Below are 24,043 nucleotides of genomic sequence, written 5' to 3'. Positions count from 1 at the left end.
AGAGGGCATGTCACACAGCATATTTGCAACGACTTGAATAGTATGAAATATTTCCACTTTATCTCTTTCCCCAATATCTTCAAATATCTGCTACTCTCTTTATTTCAATCTCTCTGTTCTCTGAGTTACCGTATATGTCCCCATGTTTGCATATTTGTCTCTCTATCTCTCACTCTCTTAATGTTATCTCCCAAAGTCAATCTCTCTCTCTCTCTCTCTCTCTCTCTCTCTCTCTCTCTCTCTCTCTCTCTCTCTCTCTCTCTCTTCTCTCTCTCTCTCTCTCTCTCTCTCTCTCTCTCTCTCTCTCTCTCTCTCTCTCTCATACTCAAATTCAGGCTTAAAGTAATCAAGGACAATGTCTTCTTCATTTCCCATTCAAATTTTTTTTTTATGAATAATTGTGTTGCCTTTCTAGGAATAACAATGTATCAGTTTGAATCATTTTGACCTTCATAGCTGTCTATTCCAATATGTCTATATCAGTTCTCACACACAACTATTTTGCCTCTCACAAATAACTGTTTTGTTGCTTGATGTCTCCGAAAAGAGAAATAAACCGTAGTTAATTACTTTTAAGGCTATATCTGAAGGGCACAGGACTGGGGACAATTTGCATTGACAAATCATTACCAGATAACTGGCGGTGGTTTTAAATTAAAAAAAACAACAGCTGTTGCTAAAGGTTCAGAGGGCGCACATGGATCATGATAGCTTTAGGGAGGCTACTGGAGCATGTGAGGTATCACAGTTATTGGTAGAATGTTTGTGGTACGTGGCATACATTGCCCAAGAGCTCCCAGGCTCTTATGTATAATGGTACTAAATAACAACGTTGAAAAAATTGCGCCGTTTGGCGTTCTGGTCAGTTGTCAAATAACTTGTATGTTACCTGTGAAAGATCGTCACAGCAGATCACATCATACAGTGTAAGTGTAATTGACTAGCAGCTGCAGCATATTTATGTAAATAGTATGTCATTTATTTTATCATTCATAGAAAACGCTTTTTTCAAGCTTCAAAAAAGTCATCTTAAAAGGCATTTTTTTTAAATTAGAAATTTGCATTAGCAACAAAAGGTTGCTGTCGATAAACAACTTTTCTTAACATGACTTGTCAAGTTTTTCTTGTTCGCCGTTTGAAATAAAAGTATTGAGAGCTAACAAACAAGTCGATACAATGCATAGCACGACAAAAGAATTTGCATGGCATTCATATCATAAATGTACCAGAGTTCATTGATCGCGAACCTTTTTCTTTCGTAACCACCGAGAACAAAAGGAGGACAGCCTTAAAATTCCATAATTGCTGAGATAACATGTTGAAATCCCAGCAGATGAATCACCAGAATCCATGCAATCTAAAGCGGCTTTTAATTACAGTTGAAAAAAAACCCAACTCCCTCGTATTGAAATTTTGGCAGCAAGTCGCTGTGATCCAAGATTCCCATTGCAAAACCTATCTTTACTTGCACATTGTAGCATAAATATCACCACATACATAATACAACGATAAATATTTAAATAAGGCATCACCTTGATACTGTATAGTAAAATGTACTCTATTGCACATAGTGTCGGCCCAAAGCAAGATTAGAACAAATATATACATGCATGAACTTGAAAAGGCAGTGAATGGTATATTGCACCGAAATATTCCCAACTTTTTTCTTTTTTTTTTCTTACACTATAATCCAAATTTAAGACAAATATTTGAAAGAAAATGCACCAGGTAAAATAAATATAAATGTGTCAGTCATTATACAACATCTATCGTTTCTGTGTCATTATTGTGTCCTTCTCTGTCAGACCCAGAATCTGAAGAAAGAATTCCTTTCTGTCTCTTGTATCGGAGTTTGCACGGTAACTGCGAGCCGTCGGAATCGGAGCCGCTGCCCGACCTGTCGTCGTCTGTATTACCGTCGGATCTGCGTTTCGACGGTCGCTGCGCTTTTGGGGCCGAGGTCGACGACGGGCGCTTGTCATCGTCGCGGTCGGCGGATCGTCGCTGGCCGAGATTAAATCCGCAGTCCCCAAGCGGGTTGTCGCTTCGCTCTTGCAGGGAAGGAGATTTTGTGATTTCTTCCACTGTGAATTACCTCTTTTCCGTCTAAAATGTCTGGATTGGTTAGCGTCGAAATGTTCGTGGTTATTGGGATCCTCGCCAGGCCCGGTGTTCAGGTTGTACGCCTGCGCGTGACTGGGATAGTATCGCGGTAGGAACGGGTGGTGCGGCATGCTGCTAAGCGGCGCCGCCCTGTCTCTGCCGTAACCGAAGCCGTTGTTGAGATGATAATACCTCTCATACTCACTCAAAGTCTCGAAACCGTACTGGTTTCCGAAACGTGGGTCGGCGCCGGCATGCTTGCTCAGATCGATAGGAAACGAGTAAGGGTTGACGGGTATCGGAGCGTACGGCAGTCCCAAGTACGGAGGAATATGACCACCATGGTCTTGTAATTTGCCCTCTTCGGGACTGTTCTCCGGTGATTCGCTTTTGAGTTTTTGGTTTTCGTTCTTCGCTTTCAAATCGTCCTCCAGCTGCTGGACTTTGGATTTCAGTCCCTCATTCTCCTCTAGCAGTTCGACAACTCTCATCTGAAGAGCCATGTTGTTATACTTTTGCCTCTCGCGAGATCTCTTGGCCGCCTCGTTATTCTTCATCCTCTTCAGCCAGTACCGAGAGTCCTTGTCGTCTTCGGGGATGTAATCCGGCGACTTCCGACTCGTAATCAGCTTCCTTCGGCGGATGTACACGCCGTTGTTTCTCATCAACTCCAGTGTGGTGTCGCCGAACACATTGTCAGGGATGTAGGAGATGACGATGTCCCTCTTTCCTTTCTTCGACTTCTCATCGTGCGTTGGTTTTGGTGAACTTGGAAGGCTCATTGTTTGACAAGAAAGACTGCAGCGTCGTTATGACAGACTTATTCAGCAAATTAAATCACAACCTGTTGATAAATAAATAAATAAATAAATAAATAAATAAATACATTTAATAAATACATACCCGGTAATATAGGTGTACCTACAATCGTAACAGGCTGCACTCTGATATAGCAAGCAACCTGTTTTATTAGATTTCATCGAATACTTTGACTTGCTGCTTGGGACAAACAATGAGAATGAAAAAGAACCAAGGGAAGACTTGGTATCTGTACGGTGGTTTGTGTACAAGTTACAAGTTCATAAACGTACTGTAAATTTTGAATTGCTGATAAGTTTTCGTGTCGTTCACAGTAAATGACGGACGAGGCTTGAGTTGATTTGAATTTTGTCATGTGACCCTGGTACCAATTAATAAAAAGTAGTAAATTCTGAACATACTAAATGCAATGATGGGCAAAATAATCAAATTAATAACATCTGAATGGAATCTACGTGACCTGGGTGCTAACATTGGATACTTAGTTATTCAATGTACACACGGTCAAAAATATATTCAAATGAAGTGAGCAAAACTTTGGTAAATAAATCAGAACAAGGGTACAGGTAGACTGAAAACGTTGAAAGGGGCAAAGGAAAATGCTACACTGAACGAAATCACGTGACCCCCGCTCGCTTATGAAAATTCCATTATCTTTAAAATTAACCACTCAGCTTGTTGACCGACGAAAGCAGACATGTTCGAAAAGATTTCAAACACGCCTTTCGTTTGACCTCGCAAGCTCATCGCGTGATCATTTCACAATTATATAATTATAATTTTTTCTATTCATAATTGGTATTTCATAAATCATGTTCCTGTTTGGCAATATTTGCCACGTATGAAAGGATCGCCCGCCCTTCCGTCTGGCTTTCTTATGCGATGCAAGTCAACGCCTTGTACACAACTTTTTCTGATGTGTTTTTTTTTACTTTACGTTGATAGCGTGCCTAATCTGGTTTGCGATCAACGATCGCCACTGTTTGTCGACTCCTATACTGTTGATCTCGTTTTTTCATGCATTTAGGAAAGCTATTTTCTTAGTTGAAAATTTTGTTTAGATTGCTTTACTCGAAGAGATGAATGAAGCCAAATATTTTCATGATCATGATATGTTCGCTAATGTAAACATACCGATCAGGAGGAGTTAACCTGATTGGCCTTTTGGCCAATGATTACAATGCGATGAACCAATCACAACGTCGCTTACAGAAAAAATTATCAATTTGTCAATTTAACGAAAGATAGCTGTTCAAAAGGCATGAGGAAATAAGTACCTCAAAACAAGAAGTTTCAATCTTTAAGATTTGATCAAACTTTCCACAGAGGAAACTTTAAATAATTCTCTTTCATAATCAAGAATATAAATCGGTCAGAGATCGCCATGCAAAGTTTTTGTTTTGAGAAACAAATTACCAAAAAATTACTGATATTTGACATTAAAAATGGTAATGTCCCTAGACTAGCAAAAAAAAGTATTGAAAATTTTGAGTGACCAAAAACTATAATGCCTGTACGCATTGTACCATAACTTTTTCATCTTCTATACTAATAAAGGGGATTACGATAATCGCATTTACTAGCTACTTTCTATGACTCTCATAAAAATAATCTTATAAGTTGCTATTTTATTAAAATGCTAAAGCTCGTGAACAACGAATCTCTTTCAGCCCACATCTCTGAGCAATGTACAGAGTGTTACTTTCTAAACACATTGGTGTTTACCTACACTTATTGTCTGGAATAGGCCCCTTTTAGCAAAATCTTATTTGGAAATATTGTACACTTCATGTGATCAGTCTGTAGAAAATGCATTCGATTTTGAAATAAATGCAAAATCGAAGATGTAATCTTCCTACTCTCCACGTATCTGGGTTCTCGACCGTTTGAGGACATTTTGTTGGAAATTGGCCTCAAAGATTTAGCAATGAAACTTAAATGTAACCTCCGCAGAAACTATGAAAAAGTTGTACGCGCTTCTATTTATGTAATGGAGCGTTGATGATGAACGTTAGAAATTCAAAGACTTTTTTTTCTGTAAGGATTACACGTTATTCCTAGGACACTTCATCCGTAAGCCGCCGACTTTCTAACACGTGTACCCTGAAATAATTGCGAATATGCTGGTTACAGACAGTGAAGGAATGTCTCCATTTTGTGTATGGCCATTTTTAAAGGCACGGTGGCGTTGTATATGTCTGTCCGTTCGTTGAACTGTACGGTGAAATACAAAACTGAATTCACACTCACCTCGTGTTATCAACCTGTTGACCCTTGGCCCACTCGTACCAATCTCGCCTCGCATCGACCACTGAACTGTGTAACGATAGTCGATTCCGTAACAGGTCTTTATACCTGCCAGTCCGGAACCAGAGCTTTCCGCATCGCTATTTGTCTATTCTAACCAGATACCCATGAAAAACAACGTCCAATTGCGAGAAGTGGTTACCTGTCCAAACATGCTCCGTGACAATGGAACTCTCGTAGGATGAGCGGATCCTGTCCATAGCATGCCTTTGTCCGTCTCTATTCATCTTGTAAAGCCTTGCATTTTGTTTTTCAATAATTTTCATGTAATTATTTTGTCAGTCTTGTTTGGATTCGCTCATCGGCGTGGACATTTTATCAAACACGCAGCCCTACTGGAATGTCACTTGGAGCAGGTAGTGGGAATTTTACGTTTTAGGAGACCCATTTCAAGGTCGTGAGAGAAGATACCACATTAAGATCTATCTTCTCCAAAAAGTTCGCATTATACCGTGATATCGGACTTTTAAGACCAAAAAATTCGTTTGCAAAGCGAGTGGAAAAAGTGAACAAGAGATATTGATTAATAATTGGCGTTACGTCATTACTTTGTGAAAATCTCTTTGACTTCGAAATAACGCTCTGAATATGTGATACAAGCGGTAATAGTAATAATTAAGTGTGCACTTAGAAGATCCTTGTTTTCGCCGCATGATTTTATTTTCCTAAATATGTGAAGCTGCCAGATACCCTTTTCCTTGTTATACACATCTGTACTGTATACTAACTACTTCGGTTTTCAAGAACGATTCACACGTCATTACCTTGTGAAAATCGCTTTGACTTCGAACTGACGCTCTGAATATGTGATGCAAGCGTTAAGCATATACCAGTAATAAGTTTGTACTTAGAAGATCCTTGTTGATATTGCCACATGATTTTACTTTCCTAAAAATGTGAAGCTGTCAATTCGTCCTTTTCCTCATTATACACAACCATACTGCCATAACTTTTACATCAATTCACGTCATGACCGTACACTTGATGTACCTTTACTACATCGGTATTAGAAAGTCCCCGCAGAAATCCAAATTCACGGAAGAAATTCACAGCTTGCGTCCAATCGTGAAACAAAGGATGCTTTGATATATGCAAGCAGATTATTTGCATATCAAAAATTGTAAAAGAACATTACAATTGCAGTATATCGTGATTACGTCAGTCATTTGGTCAGAACATTTTCGTACCGAGATCTGAGAAATACCGAGGCAATACCGCTGTAGGTGAGAACTTGAAAGAGATGATAACGTACAGTTGTTGACAGAACACCGCCGCTCCGACTCAGATCACAATTCAAGAAGCGTTTCGTGCGAGGGTCTATGACCCTATAATGTGTCCAGATAGTGATTTGCGAGTATTTCACAATGTAGAAAATGTAACTATTATCATAATGACAAAATAGCTATCATGTTTTAGCAGAGAATGGAATTTCTGACATTCCTATTCTGTCTCCCACATTCTGTTTGGAGGCCAGTGTCTATTGTAAATGAAGCGGGTAAAAGAGTCCCACGCTATACAAATATTCATTTTTTCGAGAGTTTTAAAGTGGTTTGGTATAACTTTTAAAAAAGAAAGGTTTTAACAAGACTCTGTGTACCTAGGGTCACAAAGACTAAAAAAGCGTTGGCCGAAAATAACAGCGCCATTTTAACTGGCAGACATCTGAACATGACCACCTTTCATACAGATAATGTCGGCGTATAGACAGTAGAGGGGGTGCTCTCTTCTGTCTATGGTCGGAGCATGATGTGAACTAGAGACCATCGTGGTCAGATCACGCTGGCTATAGCGTACCCTATCAAGACCAAGAAGGTGGTATATCTCGATATAAGGACGAATCGAGGGATTTCGAGGCTTGATTCCCATACCCTGATTTCAAACAGCCAGTGAAATGTTAAACATAATTTCCACAGTTTAGCGAAACTTTGTGTCCCTTTCTTACATCTCTTCGCCGGCGCGGGGACATACCCGATTGAGTCGACCCCGCAATGAGGAAGCCACTTTTTGGTTCTCCGCACAAAAGATGTGCGCACGCTCCTTTCTTTGGCAGCGTCGACCGTGTGAACGAAGTGCAATATTACGCAATTGGTAGAAATACTGCCACTCCCTATAATACTGTGAGACCATGGAGTTGGTAGCTCCATGGTGAGACATACGACAAAGACGATTAGACGTTTTGCAAGACGCACGTCTTTCCTCATGACAGCCTGAGGAGTGCTGCTTAAACCAGAACATCATTCTCAAAAAATAGACTGCCATAGTCCCTTGTGCCTATTTTGTTTGTTACGACATAGACAGTAGTGGGGAAGATGCCCCTCTACTGTCTTTGGTTACGGGTTGTGTGGTATCATGGAGCTACTATTATAAGCGAACGCCGTGTTGACGGTGTGTCTTTTGAATGGCCGAATGGGCCAACGACAATTGGTAAGCGAAATAGGTCTACACGATACAAACGGCTTTCATCGGTCTATACTAGACTGGTTCAAGTCGGTGAATTTTTAAAAATAAAATAATTTGTAATAGTTTTTCTTGTGTCTCTCCTGTTTCATACAAACCTATTTGGAATTTGGTAGCACAGGCCGGGTTTCGTTACCTTTGAGTCTGCGCAGTAGTGAGTTTAGGCTCTGCCGGATTCCGAGAAAAACTCCCCTGTATAGCGTTCACCGGTCCCCACTCATCGCGTTCACCTCACCCACGCGTTTCACATGAAAACAGAACACAAATCATTGCATTTGCCCCACTTAAACAATGACAAATCACAGACTTGAACAAAGTCTACAGTCTTGCGTAAAACCACGGTCCCTCGTGGTAAAACAAAACACGTACTTGCAAGACACACGTGAATAGTCAAGAATCGGGGATTACGGTCTCTTTGTTCTGTCATCTTCACGTGACAAAGAAGAAGTCGGTCGTTAATGCCGAGTTTAGAAATTAGATTCCTGCCGGAGAAGAATGGTGTAAGGTTGCAATTCTGCATGCGTTTTTGTATTCACTGTTTCTACTCGCCATTCTTCTTTTACCTTTATGTTGAATTTGGCGAGAATCGTATGATGAAGACTGGGTGTAGGGCTTGTGCGATGTATGTATAAAACGTGATTCTGCGAGGAAGATAATGAGACACAGGATTACTTTCGTGGACACTGGACGTCGTATGTCAGTACGATGCAATCACCGTTACTGGAAAATGTTACTTGTACCACAATGAATGTAATACACTGGACTCTGTAAAAGGCACAATAGCTGTAATTTTGAAAATATCATTTTTTGCTCCATACATCTTCTTCTTCTGCCTACAGAATGATGTCGAAATATAAAATATTGCATATAGTTGTTCTGTTGACATGATGAACAATAGGGATTTGTTTCATATTTTTGCGATCAGAACAAAAATGTTGGAAATTACATCAAAAGTTACATCTAAAGGAACTATATGACAAGAAAGGACTATGGTAAAGTCACCTTTTATCAGCATCTGTTTGTATCCCCCGGAACATTTTTACAAGATAATCTCAGAGTTTGAAGTACATGTATCTACCTGAACCTCGAGCTCCACAGATCGACCTTTGACCTTCTTAGAATTCCTTTGCGTTCAGTGTGGCGCTGGCTTCTGGTGAAAACACAGACAGTAAAAGCGAGATCTCGTTTCTACCGTCTCGGGCAAACCACAGACAAGGCGTCTGTTGGCAAAGCACTCCCTGAATTTTATCACACTCCACTGCCACAAACAATGGTTTGCTCACCGTCGTAATGGCTTCTACTTAATTTAATACACCGCAGACGAGTACACACAAGTCAAACAGTTTAAAATTACCAAAAACCTTAGTAAGCTTATACAACAACTTTTCACCGGCATTAAAAATGACCGAACCAAACCCAGATGCGCATGTCATGCGTCAAAATTAAGATCATTATCCTGACCGTTTAGCATTTTAATATATCGGAAGTAATATATAGGTAACAGTCTTACATTGCTTTCCTCTGGATATGAAGACTCTCCTATGGCTACGCTTATTGGGCGATAGATACCCCTTCCAGTCTTCTGTCTTTAATAAACAATGCACTGTAATTTCTCTTCAAGCTGTGGTGAAACTTGGAAAACAACACACTGATTGAAATACGCTTAAATATTTTCCTTCGATTTTAATTCAAGCTCACCACGAAGTCAGTCAAAAATACAACCGTTGAAGATCTACATGGCGATATATTTCCAGACGTGTGGGGAGGGGCTTCTCGTGTTTGATGGGCATATTAATTGAAAAAAAATTCTTATGCATAGTAGCGGGTAGTCATTAAAATTCAACACGGGTGAATGGAGTGTTTCCGCTCCATGGCTCCGTTACAAGTCTGTTAGATCACGCATTTTTAGCTTTAGATTTATAAGTAGTGATCAACAACATTAGACATTTAAAGCATCATGTAAAATCACAGTACCCGCCTCTGGAGATTTCTGTATAGTAAGGTGATTTCGGTACCTTAGGTCAGCGAATGTGAAGACACACAACTTTTGCTTAATCGTTGTGGAAGAAAGCAGAGAGATTCAATGGAAAGTGTTATTTTCTGTCGAATGTATTATTAACATAACAATAGAGACAAACATCCTCAATTAGCATGATAATGCAAAATAACTAACATAAGAATAACAGAGATCAGACTGAGAGCTCAGCTGGTAATGTCTTCAACCACTGATCATTTTCCCGCTGGCTTTGTGTCTATCCACTAGTTCCATGAAGGGTTAGCATACTACATCTACACTTCACTTCATTATGAAGGTACCATATTTACCTCCATGCAGTGATCGTCTGCGCAACAATGCAAAAATCGAAACCACCAATCCTGGGAGACAGCTCAGGTGCCCACTTCCGCTTTGCTCAGTGTGAATAGCTTTCTTGTTTGTCCGCGAGTGAAAAGCGTACTCGGATTGGATTAAAAGCCGATTTCCGATGTTACCTAATCGTTCCGGTCGAGGAATAGATTTGTATGTATATCAACAAACCCAGTGAGATAATTGCATTGTCCCCATGCTTTCTTACTAGTTGTAACCCAACTAACGATATTGTGATTCGCGATCAAATTTACATCTACAAAGCGCCCGAGGAAGAGTAAGAGAGACGTTGGGATTTTCAAATCTAGTTTCGTTTGTAATGTCAGAATAAGATATACTATACACGGACATATTACAATAGACAGCCGGCAAAGTATATTTATAAAAGACATCGAAGCGGGGGGGGGGACGTAGACAAGACATTTGTCTGGTCACAGAATACTTTAATAGTTGTCAATCTGAAACGAAGCCCCAACGAATTCAATGAAGTTATAAAAGGAGAAAGTTTGTTTGTTTTGCTTGATAGTCTACGACTTAATTTTGTGATTGCCTTTTCTCGGATATACCGACATTTCCGATCGTAATACTTGTTCTACACACATAGCAACTAGTGTACACATTTGGTTTCCTGATATGTACATGTACGAACAGCAATCAAGAGTGTCCTTTACATTATGTTGAATGAGAGATGTTGTTCGTGTACCACGTTACGTTAATTTGCTGCTGGATATCATGTTTATTTTACTTACATTATAAAATGAAACAAAATAACTGAATAACTAAATAACTAAGTAACTAACTAACTAACTAAATAAATAAATAAATGAATAAATAAATAACATAAAGACGAAAAGAGCTGAAACGCAACAAGGTGAATAAATGAAATAAAATAAAATAAGTAAATGCCACCCTGCGTTGATTTATCATCAGGCTTGTGTTATATCTCTGTGGCAGTAAATGAATGAGTTTTTTTGGAATGCGCCGTTGCTGCATGTGGAGAGGTCAGTAGTTTTCGTCGAGTTTGATTACGTGAAACTGAACAGGGATTCTTGAACTAATCGTCATCCTTAGGCTGTTGGTGATCATCAGGACCTTCTACATCACGACTATGTGACGGTACGTTAATTTTATTTCATTTCATGCAAGAACAGAGATCAACTAGAACAGCAAATCACAGGGGAATAAATTCTTATAGGCCTACATACAATCAGAGAAAACAAACAAATTGGGCCGAGAACAACGTTACTGCTCAAAACATTACTGATCTGTCGTAAGCTGTACAGACTATACATGGCTAAGAACGGCAGAGACCGTAAAGGCCATAGGAAAGACTAACTGGTGTTGTTTTTTGTTTTGTTTGTGGTTTGTTTGTTGTTGTTGTTTTTTGCTTCACCAACTAAATCAGATCACTAAAAAAAGAATCACGGGATGTCATTTTGGTTTTTAATCCAAAAAGCTGCCTGCCTGTATTTAGCGTGTTCTCGGTAGCACGTTAAAATGCAGTCTCCCGTTTGCCATCCGAAAAACGTTTGCCAGTAAAATAATGTTATGACATAAAGCTTCTTTTGAAAATCTGTCCATCTATCCTGTGTGTGGAAGGCACTTTATGAAAGCAACACATATCTTTTTTCAATTTGCCACTATATCGTAACCGACTTGTAAGTTTTGTTTATCGCGACATCTTAATGGAATCAGTGTATATTTCCGTAAGAAATAGAGACTGCTTGTCGAGCAGTATCAGGTAACAAAGGAAAATGGTGGGAGGGAGGAGGGGTGGATATGGCATTCTTTGACAAAAGAATGCCATAGCCCCCGTCGGAGGGCGTGTGACCGTGAAGGACAGAGAGACCGACTTAGACAGACAGAAACATAGAGACAGAGCAACAGTGCTTTGGAGAGATACAGAAACAGGGCAGGCATCCTTTATTGACAAATTCTTAAATTATTGGCAGCACTTGTTTGGATAGTATCAAATCACAAATTTACAGTCAGTATCATCTTTCCACCAATGGTCAAATTTGTAATTGATTGGTGCTGATAAACCCATACGCAGGAAGCATCGCTATTCTGTTGCAATCGATGTGTTTTGGTAGAGTATTCTGTTCTTGAAATATTGAAATCACAATTTGCCGTGTTCCATACGCTCCTTTTTTGTATTTAAAGACGTTGTATTGGTAACAGTAGTGAAGGGCCACAGTGCTTCTCAGAAAGATGTAAGAGCACAGTTCTAAATTATTAGTTACTGTTGCTACTATTTTAATCCTTTTATGCCTCTAACTGTTCTTTCTCCAGAGCAGTTTCGTATTCTAGGTAGCAGTCGTGTTTAGCTGGTAGCAAAAAATAGACCAAATGATGATTACCTATTATTCTTTATCATTGCATAATTAAATCCGTTTACTATCAGTATGACATGATTATAAATAGCTGGACCAATTGTGTCTTCAAAAAGTACATGAAGGCTAGGTCTCACAACAAGCTATTCTTTGTAGGAATGATAAAACTCTTTCCAGAAGGTGTCAGAATGTACATGAGTAAAATAAATGATACAGTGTTCGACATTGCTCCGACAGGAGAAGTAGACGGGTGTTCCATATATTTTGTTAAATACCATTTTAGAATTTCCCCTAAAGTCTCACCAAGCTACTGCGTCTCAAAATGCCAAGCACACAAGAAGCTAAAGCAATACCTATAACAATATTCGACAATTCTTTGATCAAAGGCTCTTCTTTTGAAAGAAATCACTTGTTTAAAGACTGCTGCTGCTGCAAAGTTAAAAGGAGTGGTTGGTCCAATCTGCGGCTGCGTGACTTTCTTGTTGATAAACACACTGCCTCTTCCCAGAAATTGGCGATGAATGTCGAGCAAATGTGAAGCAAATTCAGAATTTCATGCATGTTCTATTGTTCACCAGTTTTGTAGCTTTCCAATCACAGCAAGACTTTGCCAAATAATTATAGTCGCCATGCTTCGTTCACGTGAAGCTGCTGCGACCACGATCACCTTTTTCGGTACAGCCGCAATTTTAAAATTGTGGATATGCACAAAGAATGTTGGGAAACGTTGTGCATAGCAACTGACCCGTTGTTTAGGTCCTAGAGGTGCAGCCGCAGACGCGACGATCCCCTCCTTTTAGTTCGCGCCTCGAAAGTGAAAGACTTAAACTTTTGCTCAAATTTTTCTTGAGGAATTTTTCAACCGTTCTCTTTCAAAATCAAGAATAAAAATCGGGGGTCACGGTAAAAATTTTGGTACTAGGGAAACAAATAACTCAAGATTTACCGATATTTAAAATTCAAAATGGCCTCCATCCCTGTGTACATCTACAGAAAAAAATTCAAATTTCGAAAAACTAAACCGGTAAAAAAGTTTTCTTACACCAAGAGCTTTAAAATGAACCCCCACAAGTGGTAGATAAGAAAAGAATTGTAAAAGTTTGCGAGTTCGAATATCTTCCCCGATGCACATTCTACGTTAATTGAAACAGAACTAAAGCTCATTTCTAGTCAGAGACGTCACCAAATCTCCCATCGTATTCGCTGCAGTGTACAAGTGGTATGTGATAATAGCTATTTCCCTCTCCACCTCTTTCCACTGTTTGTCCGGATCAGGAGAGTTATCGATGTCAAACAGAGCGTCTATCAGTCCGGGAAACCCAGCGCTAGCGTACATGTCCTTACTGCTAGGAGCAAAAATGACGTGCCTGTAGAACAAATTAGAGGGAAAACACACACCGTCATTACATGGGCCCACTTTACTTGCAGGAGTGTCTATGAACACATCAAGCGGCAGTTGATTGATCATGTTTAACAGTTGAATAGATTGTTCCAGTAAAGGTCTGATTGACCGGTCGAGCTCAATATGCTGGACAGGGCCAAGAAATAAACAGACTTTCAGGAGATCTAACCTGGTGTTCAAAGGAAGAGTGCGTTCTGACCAACGTTTGAGGCATGTATAATTATTAAAAGCAAATTACGTTACCTTGTGTAGGGTCTTCCAGTTAGGCCGAGGGGGTCCATAAATGCTCTGTCTAAAGCCATAAGTTGGTCATTGACTCGTCTAATATCCATGGGGCTATATCGTGAATAAATCACATATCATGACAATATAGACGAAGTAATGTCACTTTCATAAAGACAACAATGGCAATTATTACCACCACCACCACCACCACCACGATCATCATCATCATCATCATCATCATCATCATCATCATCATCATCATCATCATCATCATCATCATCATCATCATCATCATCATCATCATCTTTGTCACCGTCATCGTCATCGTCATCATCATGATCTTCATCATCATCACCATCATCATCTCATCGTCATCATCATCATCATCGTCATGATTTAAGTTAATATTACTAATAATATACAATCCATAAAACAGTGAAAGAAGGCCTGAAAGCCAGGGACAGACATAAATGACGGACAGACTTTCATGTTTCTAGTCCAATTACCTGATATACAAATAAACACATGCAAAGAGTGATCTAATAATTATCGGTAATGAACGTCATTTGATATGAACCTCTATTTTACATCACATATAAAAACGCCTTATCAGACACTCACCTTTTTCTGTCAACATTGGCAATAGCTTTGTGGAAGTTGGTCGATTGTGATTTAAATTTGCTGACCGCATCTCCAAATGTATCTAAACGTGAGACGACATGTAAGACTTAATGAATTGTATTCGTTAAGCCGGGGAGACTTAACCAGCAGAAGTTTACAAAGGAGCACACAAAAACCGTGGATTGGCGATCAGCTCATATCTTACTAGACCAGTTAAATGGGGTCCCATTACAGTCAGATTTCCGAACCCGGCTCCTACCTGATATACTGGCATATACTGAGATTATAACATCGCACGTTTGAAAGAGCCTCCTCTCGTGAAACCTCGCATTCTCTGAACGTTTCCAACAGACTGAAATGAAGCTACTTTACATGTCGTTGGTAAACTGTCAGTAGCATATATTTTTATACCAGGTCTAGAGTAGAACTGACGCCATGAGGAAAGTTTTATAAATCAGTTTTTAAGTCAGTTTCAAGTAAGATTTCAAAGCAGGGAAGCTGAGGCCAATTCATTTTCCAGTTCGAAGAACGAGTTTAAAGTAAGTCAAAGTTCAGATGAGTTAAAAGTCAAAGTTCAAGGCCTCTTACTTGGCCAAAGTCGTATTCCGGTCTGACTTGAATTTGGCATACCTCCGACTTGACCGTAGACTTGACTTTTGACCCCGACTCGAAATCAAACTTGAAACTGTCCTACGGAGCTTTCCTCGTAACGTATTCCGTTTCTTATACTACTACTCAAAGGTATGTATTCTGAGAGAGAAAGGATATCGAAATTGATGTTGTCAGTCAATTATCTTGGTGTTGTGTTAGACCAATACTTAAACTGGGAATCTCATGGTAATATGATTGCCGAATCTGTATCGAGACGTCTTGGAGCCATATGGCGTATATGCAAATTTATCGACCAAATTTATCGACTGTGAGTTGATGGTGAAAGCGTTAGTTTTTCCATTGATGACGTATTGTGGCGTTGTCTGGATGACGTGCAGTAAAGGAATGCAAACAAAGATTCAGAGGTTGCATAGTAGAGCAGCCAAATTAGTTCTTGGTAGGGGAAAGTTTTCTTCGTCATCATTGGCCTTATCTCATCTAAAATGGCATCCTATAAACCATCAGTGGAATATACAGTTAGCTGTGATGACTTGGAAATGTTTTAATAGATTAGCCCCTCCATATTTATCTACTGATTTTCAAGAGCTTATTTTGTTAAGCGCTTCCAGGCGTTTTACAAGATCTACTGTTAGTGATAAATTAATTGTGCCCATGTTCCGCCTACAGAAGGGTAGAAACACATTTCTGAATAGAGGCACAAGACTATGGAATATTCTACCCTCATATATAAAATCTCAAAAAGAACTTTGTAATTTTAAATCTTTAGTGAAGAAATATGTTTAATTTGTACGCTTTGTGTTTTTAAGTCTCGTCACTTTTGATGTACTTTTGTCAATTTTATTCATTCTACGTGTCTGTTTTTATTTGTTTGTTGTGTACCTTTTGCTTTTTATGCAGGACGTCATGGGAGATCATAGAACACCTTGTGTGGGAAATGAATTGACTTATCCTGTTTAAATAAAGTAAAATAAATAAATAAATAAAATAAAGGAAAACAAACAAACACAAACAAACTGGTCGGAACCTTCCTCTACCACTTTTGCCAACAAATACAAGTAACGAGTACTGATCAAGCAGACGGCTCAAGAAAGGCAAACTATTCCTCAAACCATAGACCCTCCAAAAACAGAGGGTCTATGTTCAAACCCGTGATTATGATTAAATCAAGATCGAGCTACAAGCTGAAACAAGTTAAAACCCAACGTTTTGGCTCGGCATCGTCATAGGTCGTCAGAATGACCGCTGTCGGTTAAAACAACAATAACAACGAGAATTCTGATATTTTTCCGGGAAAAAGTGGGTGATTGGTTATTTGTCGGCTGTAGCGTTAAGCCTTTTTGTGTACACACGTTGCATTAATATTGGATGGACGAATGCACAAGTTTGATTGCAGTTGCATGACTCCCAGCTTCTTATTAAAGAAAGGACGTAAGTTCGTACCTAGGGATAGCCCTCTGTTGCGGATTTTAGATGCACTGTCAGTTTCACTGAAGCCATCAAACATCTTCTTCACCCTGATACCATAATCTTCACAGTTGAATGGAAGAATCAAGGAGTCGGCCAATTGCCAGGCAACCTCTATCCACATGCGAGTCATCCCTTGGAGATATTTGAATTGGGGGTCATAAAAGGTCTCCACCAGGTGAAATGTCTCGTAAACCGAGTGATACATTGGGTACATGGAAAAGTCGTACTTGTCCTGCAAATTGTGAAAGTAAAGTTACAGAAACCATTATGATCTTATTGTCAGAATCGTGCACGTCCCTAAAATTAAGAAAACGTGTGGAAACTAATTATAAAACACTGAAATGCTGTGTTAGCAGCTTCTTCGTTCGGAAAATGGTACGATTACTGCCGATTGTAAGTGCTGTTTTTTACGAAAGGCGTGGAATTTTACAGGTCGAATGCGTACATTTGCAATTTCTTACTACCGATTCAGTTGGACCATTGACAATGATCCGCCGCGAATTAAGGTAACTACTTTGTACCATTGAATCAGGATTTAACCCTTTCACCACCATGGTCTGAAGCAATGCCGTTGTTTTCAATGGTAAAGTTGGACTTCTAGAGAGGGAAACGGGGTGAAAGGGTTTAACCTTTATTCTATATTATAATCGTGATTGTTGTGGTCTGTATATTAACAACCTCGCAGTACATGACTGGAACAAACTTGGAAGTAACTTAGAAGTTGTAAACCGACTCAGGATCTCTGCTTTGGTTGACGGAAAATACAATGGAAATGTGTATAAATCTTATCATTGCGGAAGATGTTTAAAAGGTAATAACCTACCCTACCCCTCCATATGACTGGCATGATGAGACCGAATTAAGACTTCAAAGCATTTATACAATTACCAATAAAACTAATCAAAAATTAATTTAATTGAAATTAATAAAGTAGTCGACTGGTTAATCGAAATGACCATATCAATTAATCAGGTGCGAACGAAGTATACAGCGTTAATTTTTTTGGCAATCATTATGACCAAAAGCTATGGTTAAACCCGGAATTCGAATGAACCACGGTACAAACGACAATGTGTGCACAATCGCGCACAGAAATACGTGCATTTCTAAAAGTGTTTGTACACGTAGGTATGATCTTCCGGGCGTATTGAATCTGTAGAACGTCGCGTGTCCTTTTTATTTCGGAGTAGAATCATTACTGTACTTATAAGCACATTAAATTATGACAAAGCACTTGAGAAGACACGTGCAAGAGGTATACTCACAGTGTCCCAGCGATACGTCATATCAATGGCTGACATTCCCATCCTGTGCAAAAACGACGCGTAATCACTTCCAGAGCCCAAGTCATACAGCCTGGAAAAATAAACACATGATTTTGTCAAGTGAGGCGTATCAGATGTAATCTAATTTCTTCTCTAGGTGATGTTATCTTTATAACCATGGAAAATATACTTTGGTGTGTTATTATTAACCTGTTGCTTCAGAGATGCAGGAAATAAAAATAACGCATATCCAATCAACTCAGTATGGACAACAATTGTCGACCTTGACCTGAACACAAAACCAGTTAATTCCTCTTTCTCACCATAACAAAAGTAACATTACTTTGGCTCAAAGCCACAGACATTTATTTATTTTTGTCAAATTGACTGGTTCCTGGTCATTTACCTTTCTATGCACACTTGTTCTCATGATTGGTTAGTAAAACCAAATTCTGGTCTATAACGAAATACAGAGGTTACATGTACTTCTTTTTCAAGTTCAGATTTGCTAAAAGTCAAAATGTGGAAATTGCTTACAAGGGTTCATTGCCGTCCTTTGGCGCTCGGGTAATCATGGTATCATAAAACGTCTGTCGATTTCCACTTGGATTCGGATCAGGAACCTTTCACAATAAAAACATAAACTTTCATTTCATTTTACATATTAAGCAACAATTTCATTTTTTTCGGTTTTCCTATCTGGTTAGTATGACTGAAATCGGACAATTATGGAGGGTTACTAATTTGAATGATAATACAGCATTTTCAGCGATATGTCTGGAAGTACCCAGTGGGGTAAAGAACTTACTCAAGTCTCCTTTCATGGAACTAAGTCAACTGTACATTTCATATTCGATCACTGATTTTCATCAGGCGGCAATGCTAAAACATGTGCATCGTAAATGCTATATTGGTAATGACTTGCCATGAGAAAACAAAGATGCCTCGCCTCTGTTATCTTATAAGAATATATACAAAGTTGCAGTGATCCGGTATATTAAACTTGCAATGACTGTTGGCATACCTTCCGCGCCGCATTGAATACCACTTCCTTAAGGTTTGGCGTGGCACTAACCCTCAAGTAGTGTATTCCTGTGAACAAAATGGGGACATATTTACATAAATTATATATGCAAATTGAACCCCAACAGGCCTATGGACCAAGACCTATACATATTGAATATTAATTCTTTGTAAACATTTCAAATAACTTCGTTTAAGAACCAAGACATTGATTTTGTCCCACATAACGAAACACGTGGATACGCAGATAAAATAAACATCTTAGCGTTCGACCTCAACTCACCCATTAACGGTGCATCAACGTTTATGTAAGCAACTCCTCTCGGTATGAGACTTTTCATATTTTCCTGTAGAAAGGTTAGAGAAATCATTTATTTCAAAAGTAGGTGAAGTCCTAAGATTAACTTCAAATTTCTGAATCTGAATCTTAAATAGATTGTGAAAGTATATTGTGTGCGTGCATTCATTAGAGCCCACTGCACTGGTATTACTCAATAAGCTGTAACTCTTTGTTGACTTTCAATTATTTTTGCTTTAATTGTAAATCAGTTTTCTGCTATGCACTGCTTATCACGTTGAAATGCCCAGTCTTAACCCTTTCCTTCCTAACTGCAAATAAATGTGTAGGAAATAGAGGGCGCCCTCATGGGCGCTTGTGAAGAGCGTGTGGGTGTGCAATGACCAACTCAGCGTTTACCTTACATGTGAAATTTCGTCCAGAATTCACTTTACTTGTCAACAATAACATACCATATTGTACTTATGGAAAGCCTTATATTGGCAAACCGAATGCTTTGTACTTTAACAGACATCAGTCTGAGAACAATATTCTCGTTTTTGATAAAAATTTTGTAAAAAGTTATAAATTTTGAAAATTTTTGAACTAAAAATCAGAAACTAACAAGTATGATATGACTAAATATGTCATTTAGGCCATTTTTGAGTATACTTTGTGGTATTTTGTGATATCGATGGAATGATTGTTATCAATTCTACAGTAACTCAAGTGTGAAATTACCTCAACCCATTCATTGGATCCTATCAAGCCATACTCCTCTGCTCCCCAGGTACAAAACACCAACGTGCGTCTTGGTCTCCACCCTGAAGTAGATATACAGCGAGTATGACAAGTCAGATTGTTGTGAGTGTTTATAAACGTTATATCTTGTCACATAAGAACCAAATCGTCGAACGAATGGATATCGTCATCATAGAGTTGGAAACATCCTTTAATATTTTTATTCATTTACCAAGATAATTATTGTATCGAAAACCCCGTCACTGTGAAATGTCTGCTTGCTGAAAATTTTACAAGATCAGAGATGTAAGCACAATACCGACGAAATTAATATTTTAAAGGAAATTTCGAGCAATCTCTAATTTCCTTGATTTCCAGTTATACGTCTCATGGAGATTAGAGCAGCGAACAAACGAACCAACATTGTGATCATACGTATTTAATCAACGAAGATACTGCTTTTCTCACCGCTTTTGACCATATCACCGAATACACGCGTGGCTTCCATGATGGACGCTGTTCCGCTGGATGGATCTATGGCGCCAAATATCCATGCGTCGCGATGGTTACCGAGTAGGACGTATCGATCTGAAATTGTAAAAAATCAAGAGACTTTCGACTGAGCAAACTATTTTGTGAACCATTGAATTAGTGAAAAAGCTCGTGACTATCCGTACAGGAAGATTGTTTTGTTGATATTTTTGAGATTAGAAAAACAAATAAGGGGATTTCAATATATAACACGAGTCAATACTTTTAAGAAAGTAGAAGCTGGACAGCGAAGATATACGTAAATATGTGTCTTTCCTGACCTCTTCATCTATTATTGCCATGCAACTATCGATTTCACTCAGTGGGGAGGGGGGACACGCACAGAAGTGCACGCTGTCAAAATTCAATGTCATCCGATCGATAAGATTGGATCACGTCTCTCTCTTTTCAAGTAGAGATATACATTTAAATTTGCGATGACCAAGTAACTATTAACAAATTAAATGTATATTGCGCATGGAAGACCGTTGAGGGCGCACCTTGGTATTGTAGAAAATCTAAGCCGTGTGGTAAACAAGGGGCTTTGAGAGAGTCCGTTAACTTTGGCCCTGTGACACTCTACCATTCTAAAATCCATGAGCATTTACCTGGTTCTACGCTGCCGCGAATCATGCCGATTGTGTTGTACGAAGTTCTGCGTTCGTTTGACGAATACACGCTGACCTTGACAATCCTGTGTAGGAGAAGGTATTAAAGATCCTCAAATTTGTTGTTACTGGGGAAGATGCTTCCTCAAGGAACGAAGGTCCGGACTCAGCTAATACTCTCTATGTATAGAGGTATACGTCATGCAATCATGTCGCTTTATTTTTCCTCAAGACATACCGGGGTATACTTGTATCTAGTTAGCGTTCGTATGAAATCGCCGTAAGTAGACCAGCTTTGAATTTGGTCTGTATGTTAGCCGAAAATTAACGTTTACCGCGTGTGAAATCGTTGCCTCTTGGAAATAATAAGCAAGAGGGACTACAGTATAGGCTGATGAAATGGTGTGAGAAGGGTTAAGAAATATCACAAAGCCTATCATCACATTACAGTCACATAAAATCACTTTCTGGCATATTCCACACGGTCAACGATTACGTATTTTATCACAATGCTGTGATAATGTTGTAATGACTGACCGTTATAATGACTGACCGTTCACAGAGTCACATTAACGATTTTCGTGACTCCCAGATTAACTTCCAAAGTTGTGTTTGTTGTTGTTGATACGATTTCATCAATTTCAGTGAACTCTCATGAAATTCTGCGTTGAGTTGCCTCTGTAACTTACGGTCAAGCGAAATATATTCATTTTTCGCGACTTAATTCACATTATGAATACGTCACACTCTACATGACACATAAAAACCGAGAAACATGGTTATCATGTAGATATTATGAAACGACTATATATATTTTGCTCTGACTTTAAGAGACATGATGCATACATTTATCACATGCAGCATAGACTTTTATTTCACAGATTGAGAAACAACTCACTCATCATCATCATCTAATCCAGGCCCGTAGCGATACGTCACTTCCGGAATTTCACCATGCCAATCTTCCTTTACCACGTCACCTTTCATCTTCCTGTAAATGTAAAGTATAAAGCACATGATTCAAGGTTATGAATATTCACCGTCGATAGTCACATTTCATTGTCTGATTTTTTTTCTCAAAACGATACTAGATTATAACATTTAAACAAAGTCACACTAATGTATCGCCCTTCAATCATCATAGATAGCCATCCAGATAGGAAACCTACCATTGGTGATACCTGTTACGTGACTTCAAATGACAGGATGATGACTGCATGTGCTCATCTTGCTGTTAAAAGACTGGACTTTTTACCGAAAATAAGTATCGACGAAAAATTTTATACAGCATGGTCATTGAATTGCATGCCCGGAGCAAATGGTCAAGAGAGATTTCTCAACAGGCACGGAAATGAGAGGCAAGGTAATCAGTCATTCGATGCGTTGGATTTGCAAAACCGGTTTCCTATAGGTGTTGTATTTGAAACAGTGGTGTTATTCTTGCTGACCATCATCGAAACCACCACTACCACCAAGACTACCACGACGACTTCCAACACCAAGGCCACCACTACTATCATCGAGGCCACCACCACCACCATAATCACAGAGACAACAACCACCACTAATACCACCGCCTCCTCCTCCACCATCACCACCACCACCACCACTACCAAGACCACCACCAAGACCACCACCAAGACCACTACCACTATCACCACCTGCACCACTAACAAGACCATCACCGCCACTACTATCACCACCACCACCATCACCATAACCAAGACCACCACCACTACTATCACCGCCTCGATCGCCACCACTACCACAACCTTTACTACCAAGACCATTACCACTGCCAACAACACCACCATCATCTCTGTACTTACTTCAAAATTTCCTTTGCATCACCGTATCCGATAGGATGGATTGGTATCCTAGGCAACTCTGCTTCCGATTCATCTATTCTAAAGGCATAACCTTGAATGGTGAAAGAAAAGAACGATACGTGTCATGTCTGTGCTGACCTGTTACTGATAAGGTTATCTGCCATCTTCAGCATTCATGACAAGTGAAGAGGTGTATATATATATATATATATATATATATATATATATATATATATATATATGTAACCCAGGTAGTTAAACTGTCAGTCAACTAAACCTGGACCCAAGTTCATATTATCCAATTAACAACAAAGGAAAGAATGATTATCGTACAATTTGAGTTGCAGTTTACGTTGAAGTTTATTTCACTACACACTAATGATGAAATAGTCTACAATGATTAGCCGGCAATACTGTTTAAACATACAGAAACTCTAGACACGCCCCGTCCAAGTTCATATCAATTACAGTGTTCACTCAATAGACACTCTCCAGAATTGTTCAGGGTTCAGAGTCCACGTCGATCCTGTTGCTACGGTTACAAATTCCGTGTCGTAACCTCTTCCAGTTCGGGTGGGAAACTGATTCACACAAAACGTCCTCCAGACAGTTCTCCTTTGGGATTAACTCATTAGCAGTCCAAACGCTTCCGTCAATGGGTTGGTATGTCGGGAAACTAGAAGTTCATAAGCCATGCAAAAAGAGAAGAGCACTTACAAGTTACATAAGCTCTTTGAGTCAGTAGATCGTGATATCAACTGGATCTTAATCCATGGCATGGCAATGCCATTCTAGTCACTTTGTCAAGTTGAACAAGTTCATTTTCTGTGGAACTATTGGTATTCAAAAATCAAAACAAAAAGTACAAAACTACTAAACAAATCAATCTATTGCTGTGGAAGCTTGAGATTCAGAATGGCTCACAGTCCAATCGGGAAAGCACATGGCCTCTCCAATTTGCCTCACAATGGGTGTGGTCTCAAACTTCAAAAAATACATCATGAAAACACGTTACAAATTCAGTATTGCAACAGATGCAAAAACCTACCTAGAAGTTC

The 24,043-nt window shown here is 39.1% G+C and overlaps 2 protein-coding genes across 2 annotated transcripts in view; both read right to left on the bottom strand.

Annotated features, from left to right (window-relative positions):
• Positions 1-957: 957 nt before the first annotated feature.
• LOC139118729 (uncharacterized) lies at positions 958-5,328 on the bottom strand. The gene is made up of 2 exons (XM_070682144.1): positions 5,173-5,328; positions 958-2,947 (listed from the first exon to the last, which is right to left on the bottom strand). Exon 2 carries the CDS (start codon positions 2,883-2,885, stop codon positions 1,767-1,769), a length of 1,119 nt encoding a protein of 372 aa, XP_070538245.1. The 5' UTR covers positions 2,886-2,947; positions 5,173-5,328; the 3' UTR covers positions 958-1,766.
• Positions 5,329-12,407: 7,079 nt separating this feature from the next.
• The window catches only part of LOC139118728 (putative N-acetylated-alpha-linked acidic dipeptidase), a 24,078-nt gene continuing 12,442 nt past the window's right edge, over positions 12,408-24,043 (bottom strand). Inside the window, exons 7-19 of the mRNA XM_070682143.1 lie at positions 22,986-23,076; positions 22,055-22,147; positions 21,157-21,242; positions 20,486-20,605; positions 20,018-20,100; positions 19,283-19,346; positions 19,001-19,068; positions 18,514-18,599; positions 17,977-18,067; positions 16,685-16,943; positions 14,633-14,714; positions 14,030-14,122; positions 12,408-13,751 (exon numbers count right to left, since the gene is read on the bottom strand). Of these exons, the coding sequence (XP_070538244.1) occupies positions 13,538-13,751; positions 14,030-14,122; positions 14,633-14,714; positions 16,685-16,943; positions 17,977-18,067; positions 18,514-18,599; positions 19,001-19,068; positions 19,283-19,346; positions 20,018-20,100; positions 20,486-20,605; positions 21,157-21,242; positions 22,055-22,147; positions 22,986-23,076 (1,430 nt within the window). The 3' untranslated portion in view covers positions 12,408-13,537. The remainder of the gene's footprint in view (positions 13,752-14,029; positions 14,123-14,632; positions 14,715-16,684; positions 16,944-17,976; positions 18,068-18,513; positions 18,600-19,000; positions 19,069-19,282; positions 19,347-20,017; positions 20,101-20,485; positions 20,606-21,156; positions 21,243-22,054; positions 22,148-22,985; positions 23,077-24,043) is intronic.

The sequence above is a fragment of the Ptychodera flava genome, chromosome 19, assembly GCF_041260155.1.
Source record: "Ptychodera flava strain L36383 chromosome 19, AS_Pfla_20210202, whole genome shotgun sequence".
Classification (NCBI taxonomy): Eukaryota; Metazoa; Hemichordata; class Enteropneusta; family Ptychoderidae; genus Ptychodera; species Ptychodera flava.
The sequence above is the reverse complement of the archived record's forward strand: the minus strand, read 5'-3'. Positions and strand labels throughout refer to the sequence as shown.

What these genes read in the sequence shown, in the direction of transcription:
- LOC139118729 (XM_070682144.1), bottom strand. Translation starts at nt 2,885, where the DNA reads ATGAGCCTTCCAAGTTCACCAAAACCAACGCACGATGAGAAGTCGAAG.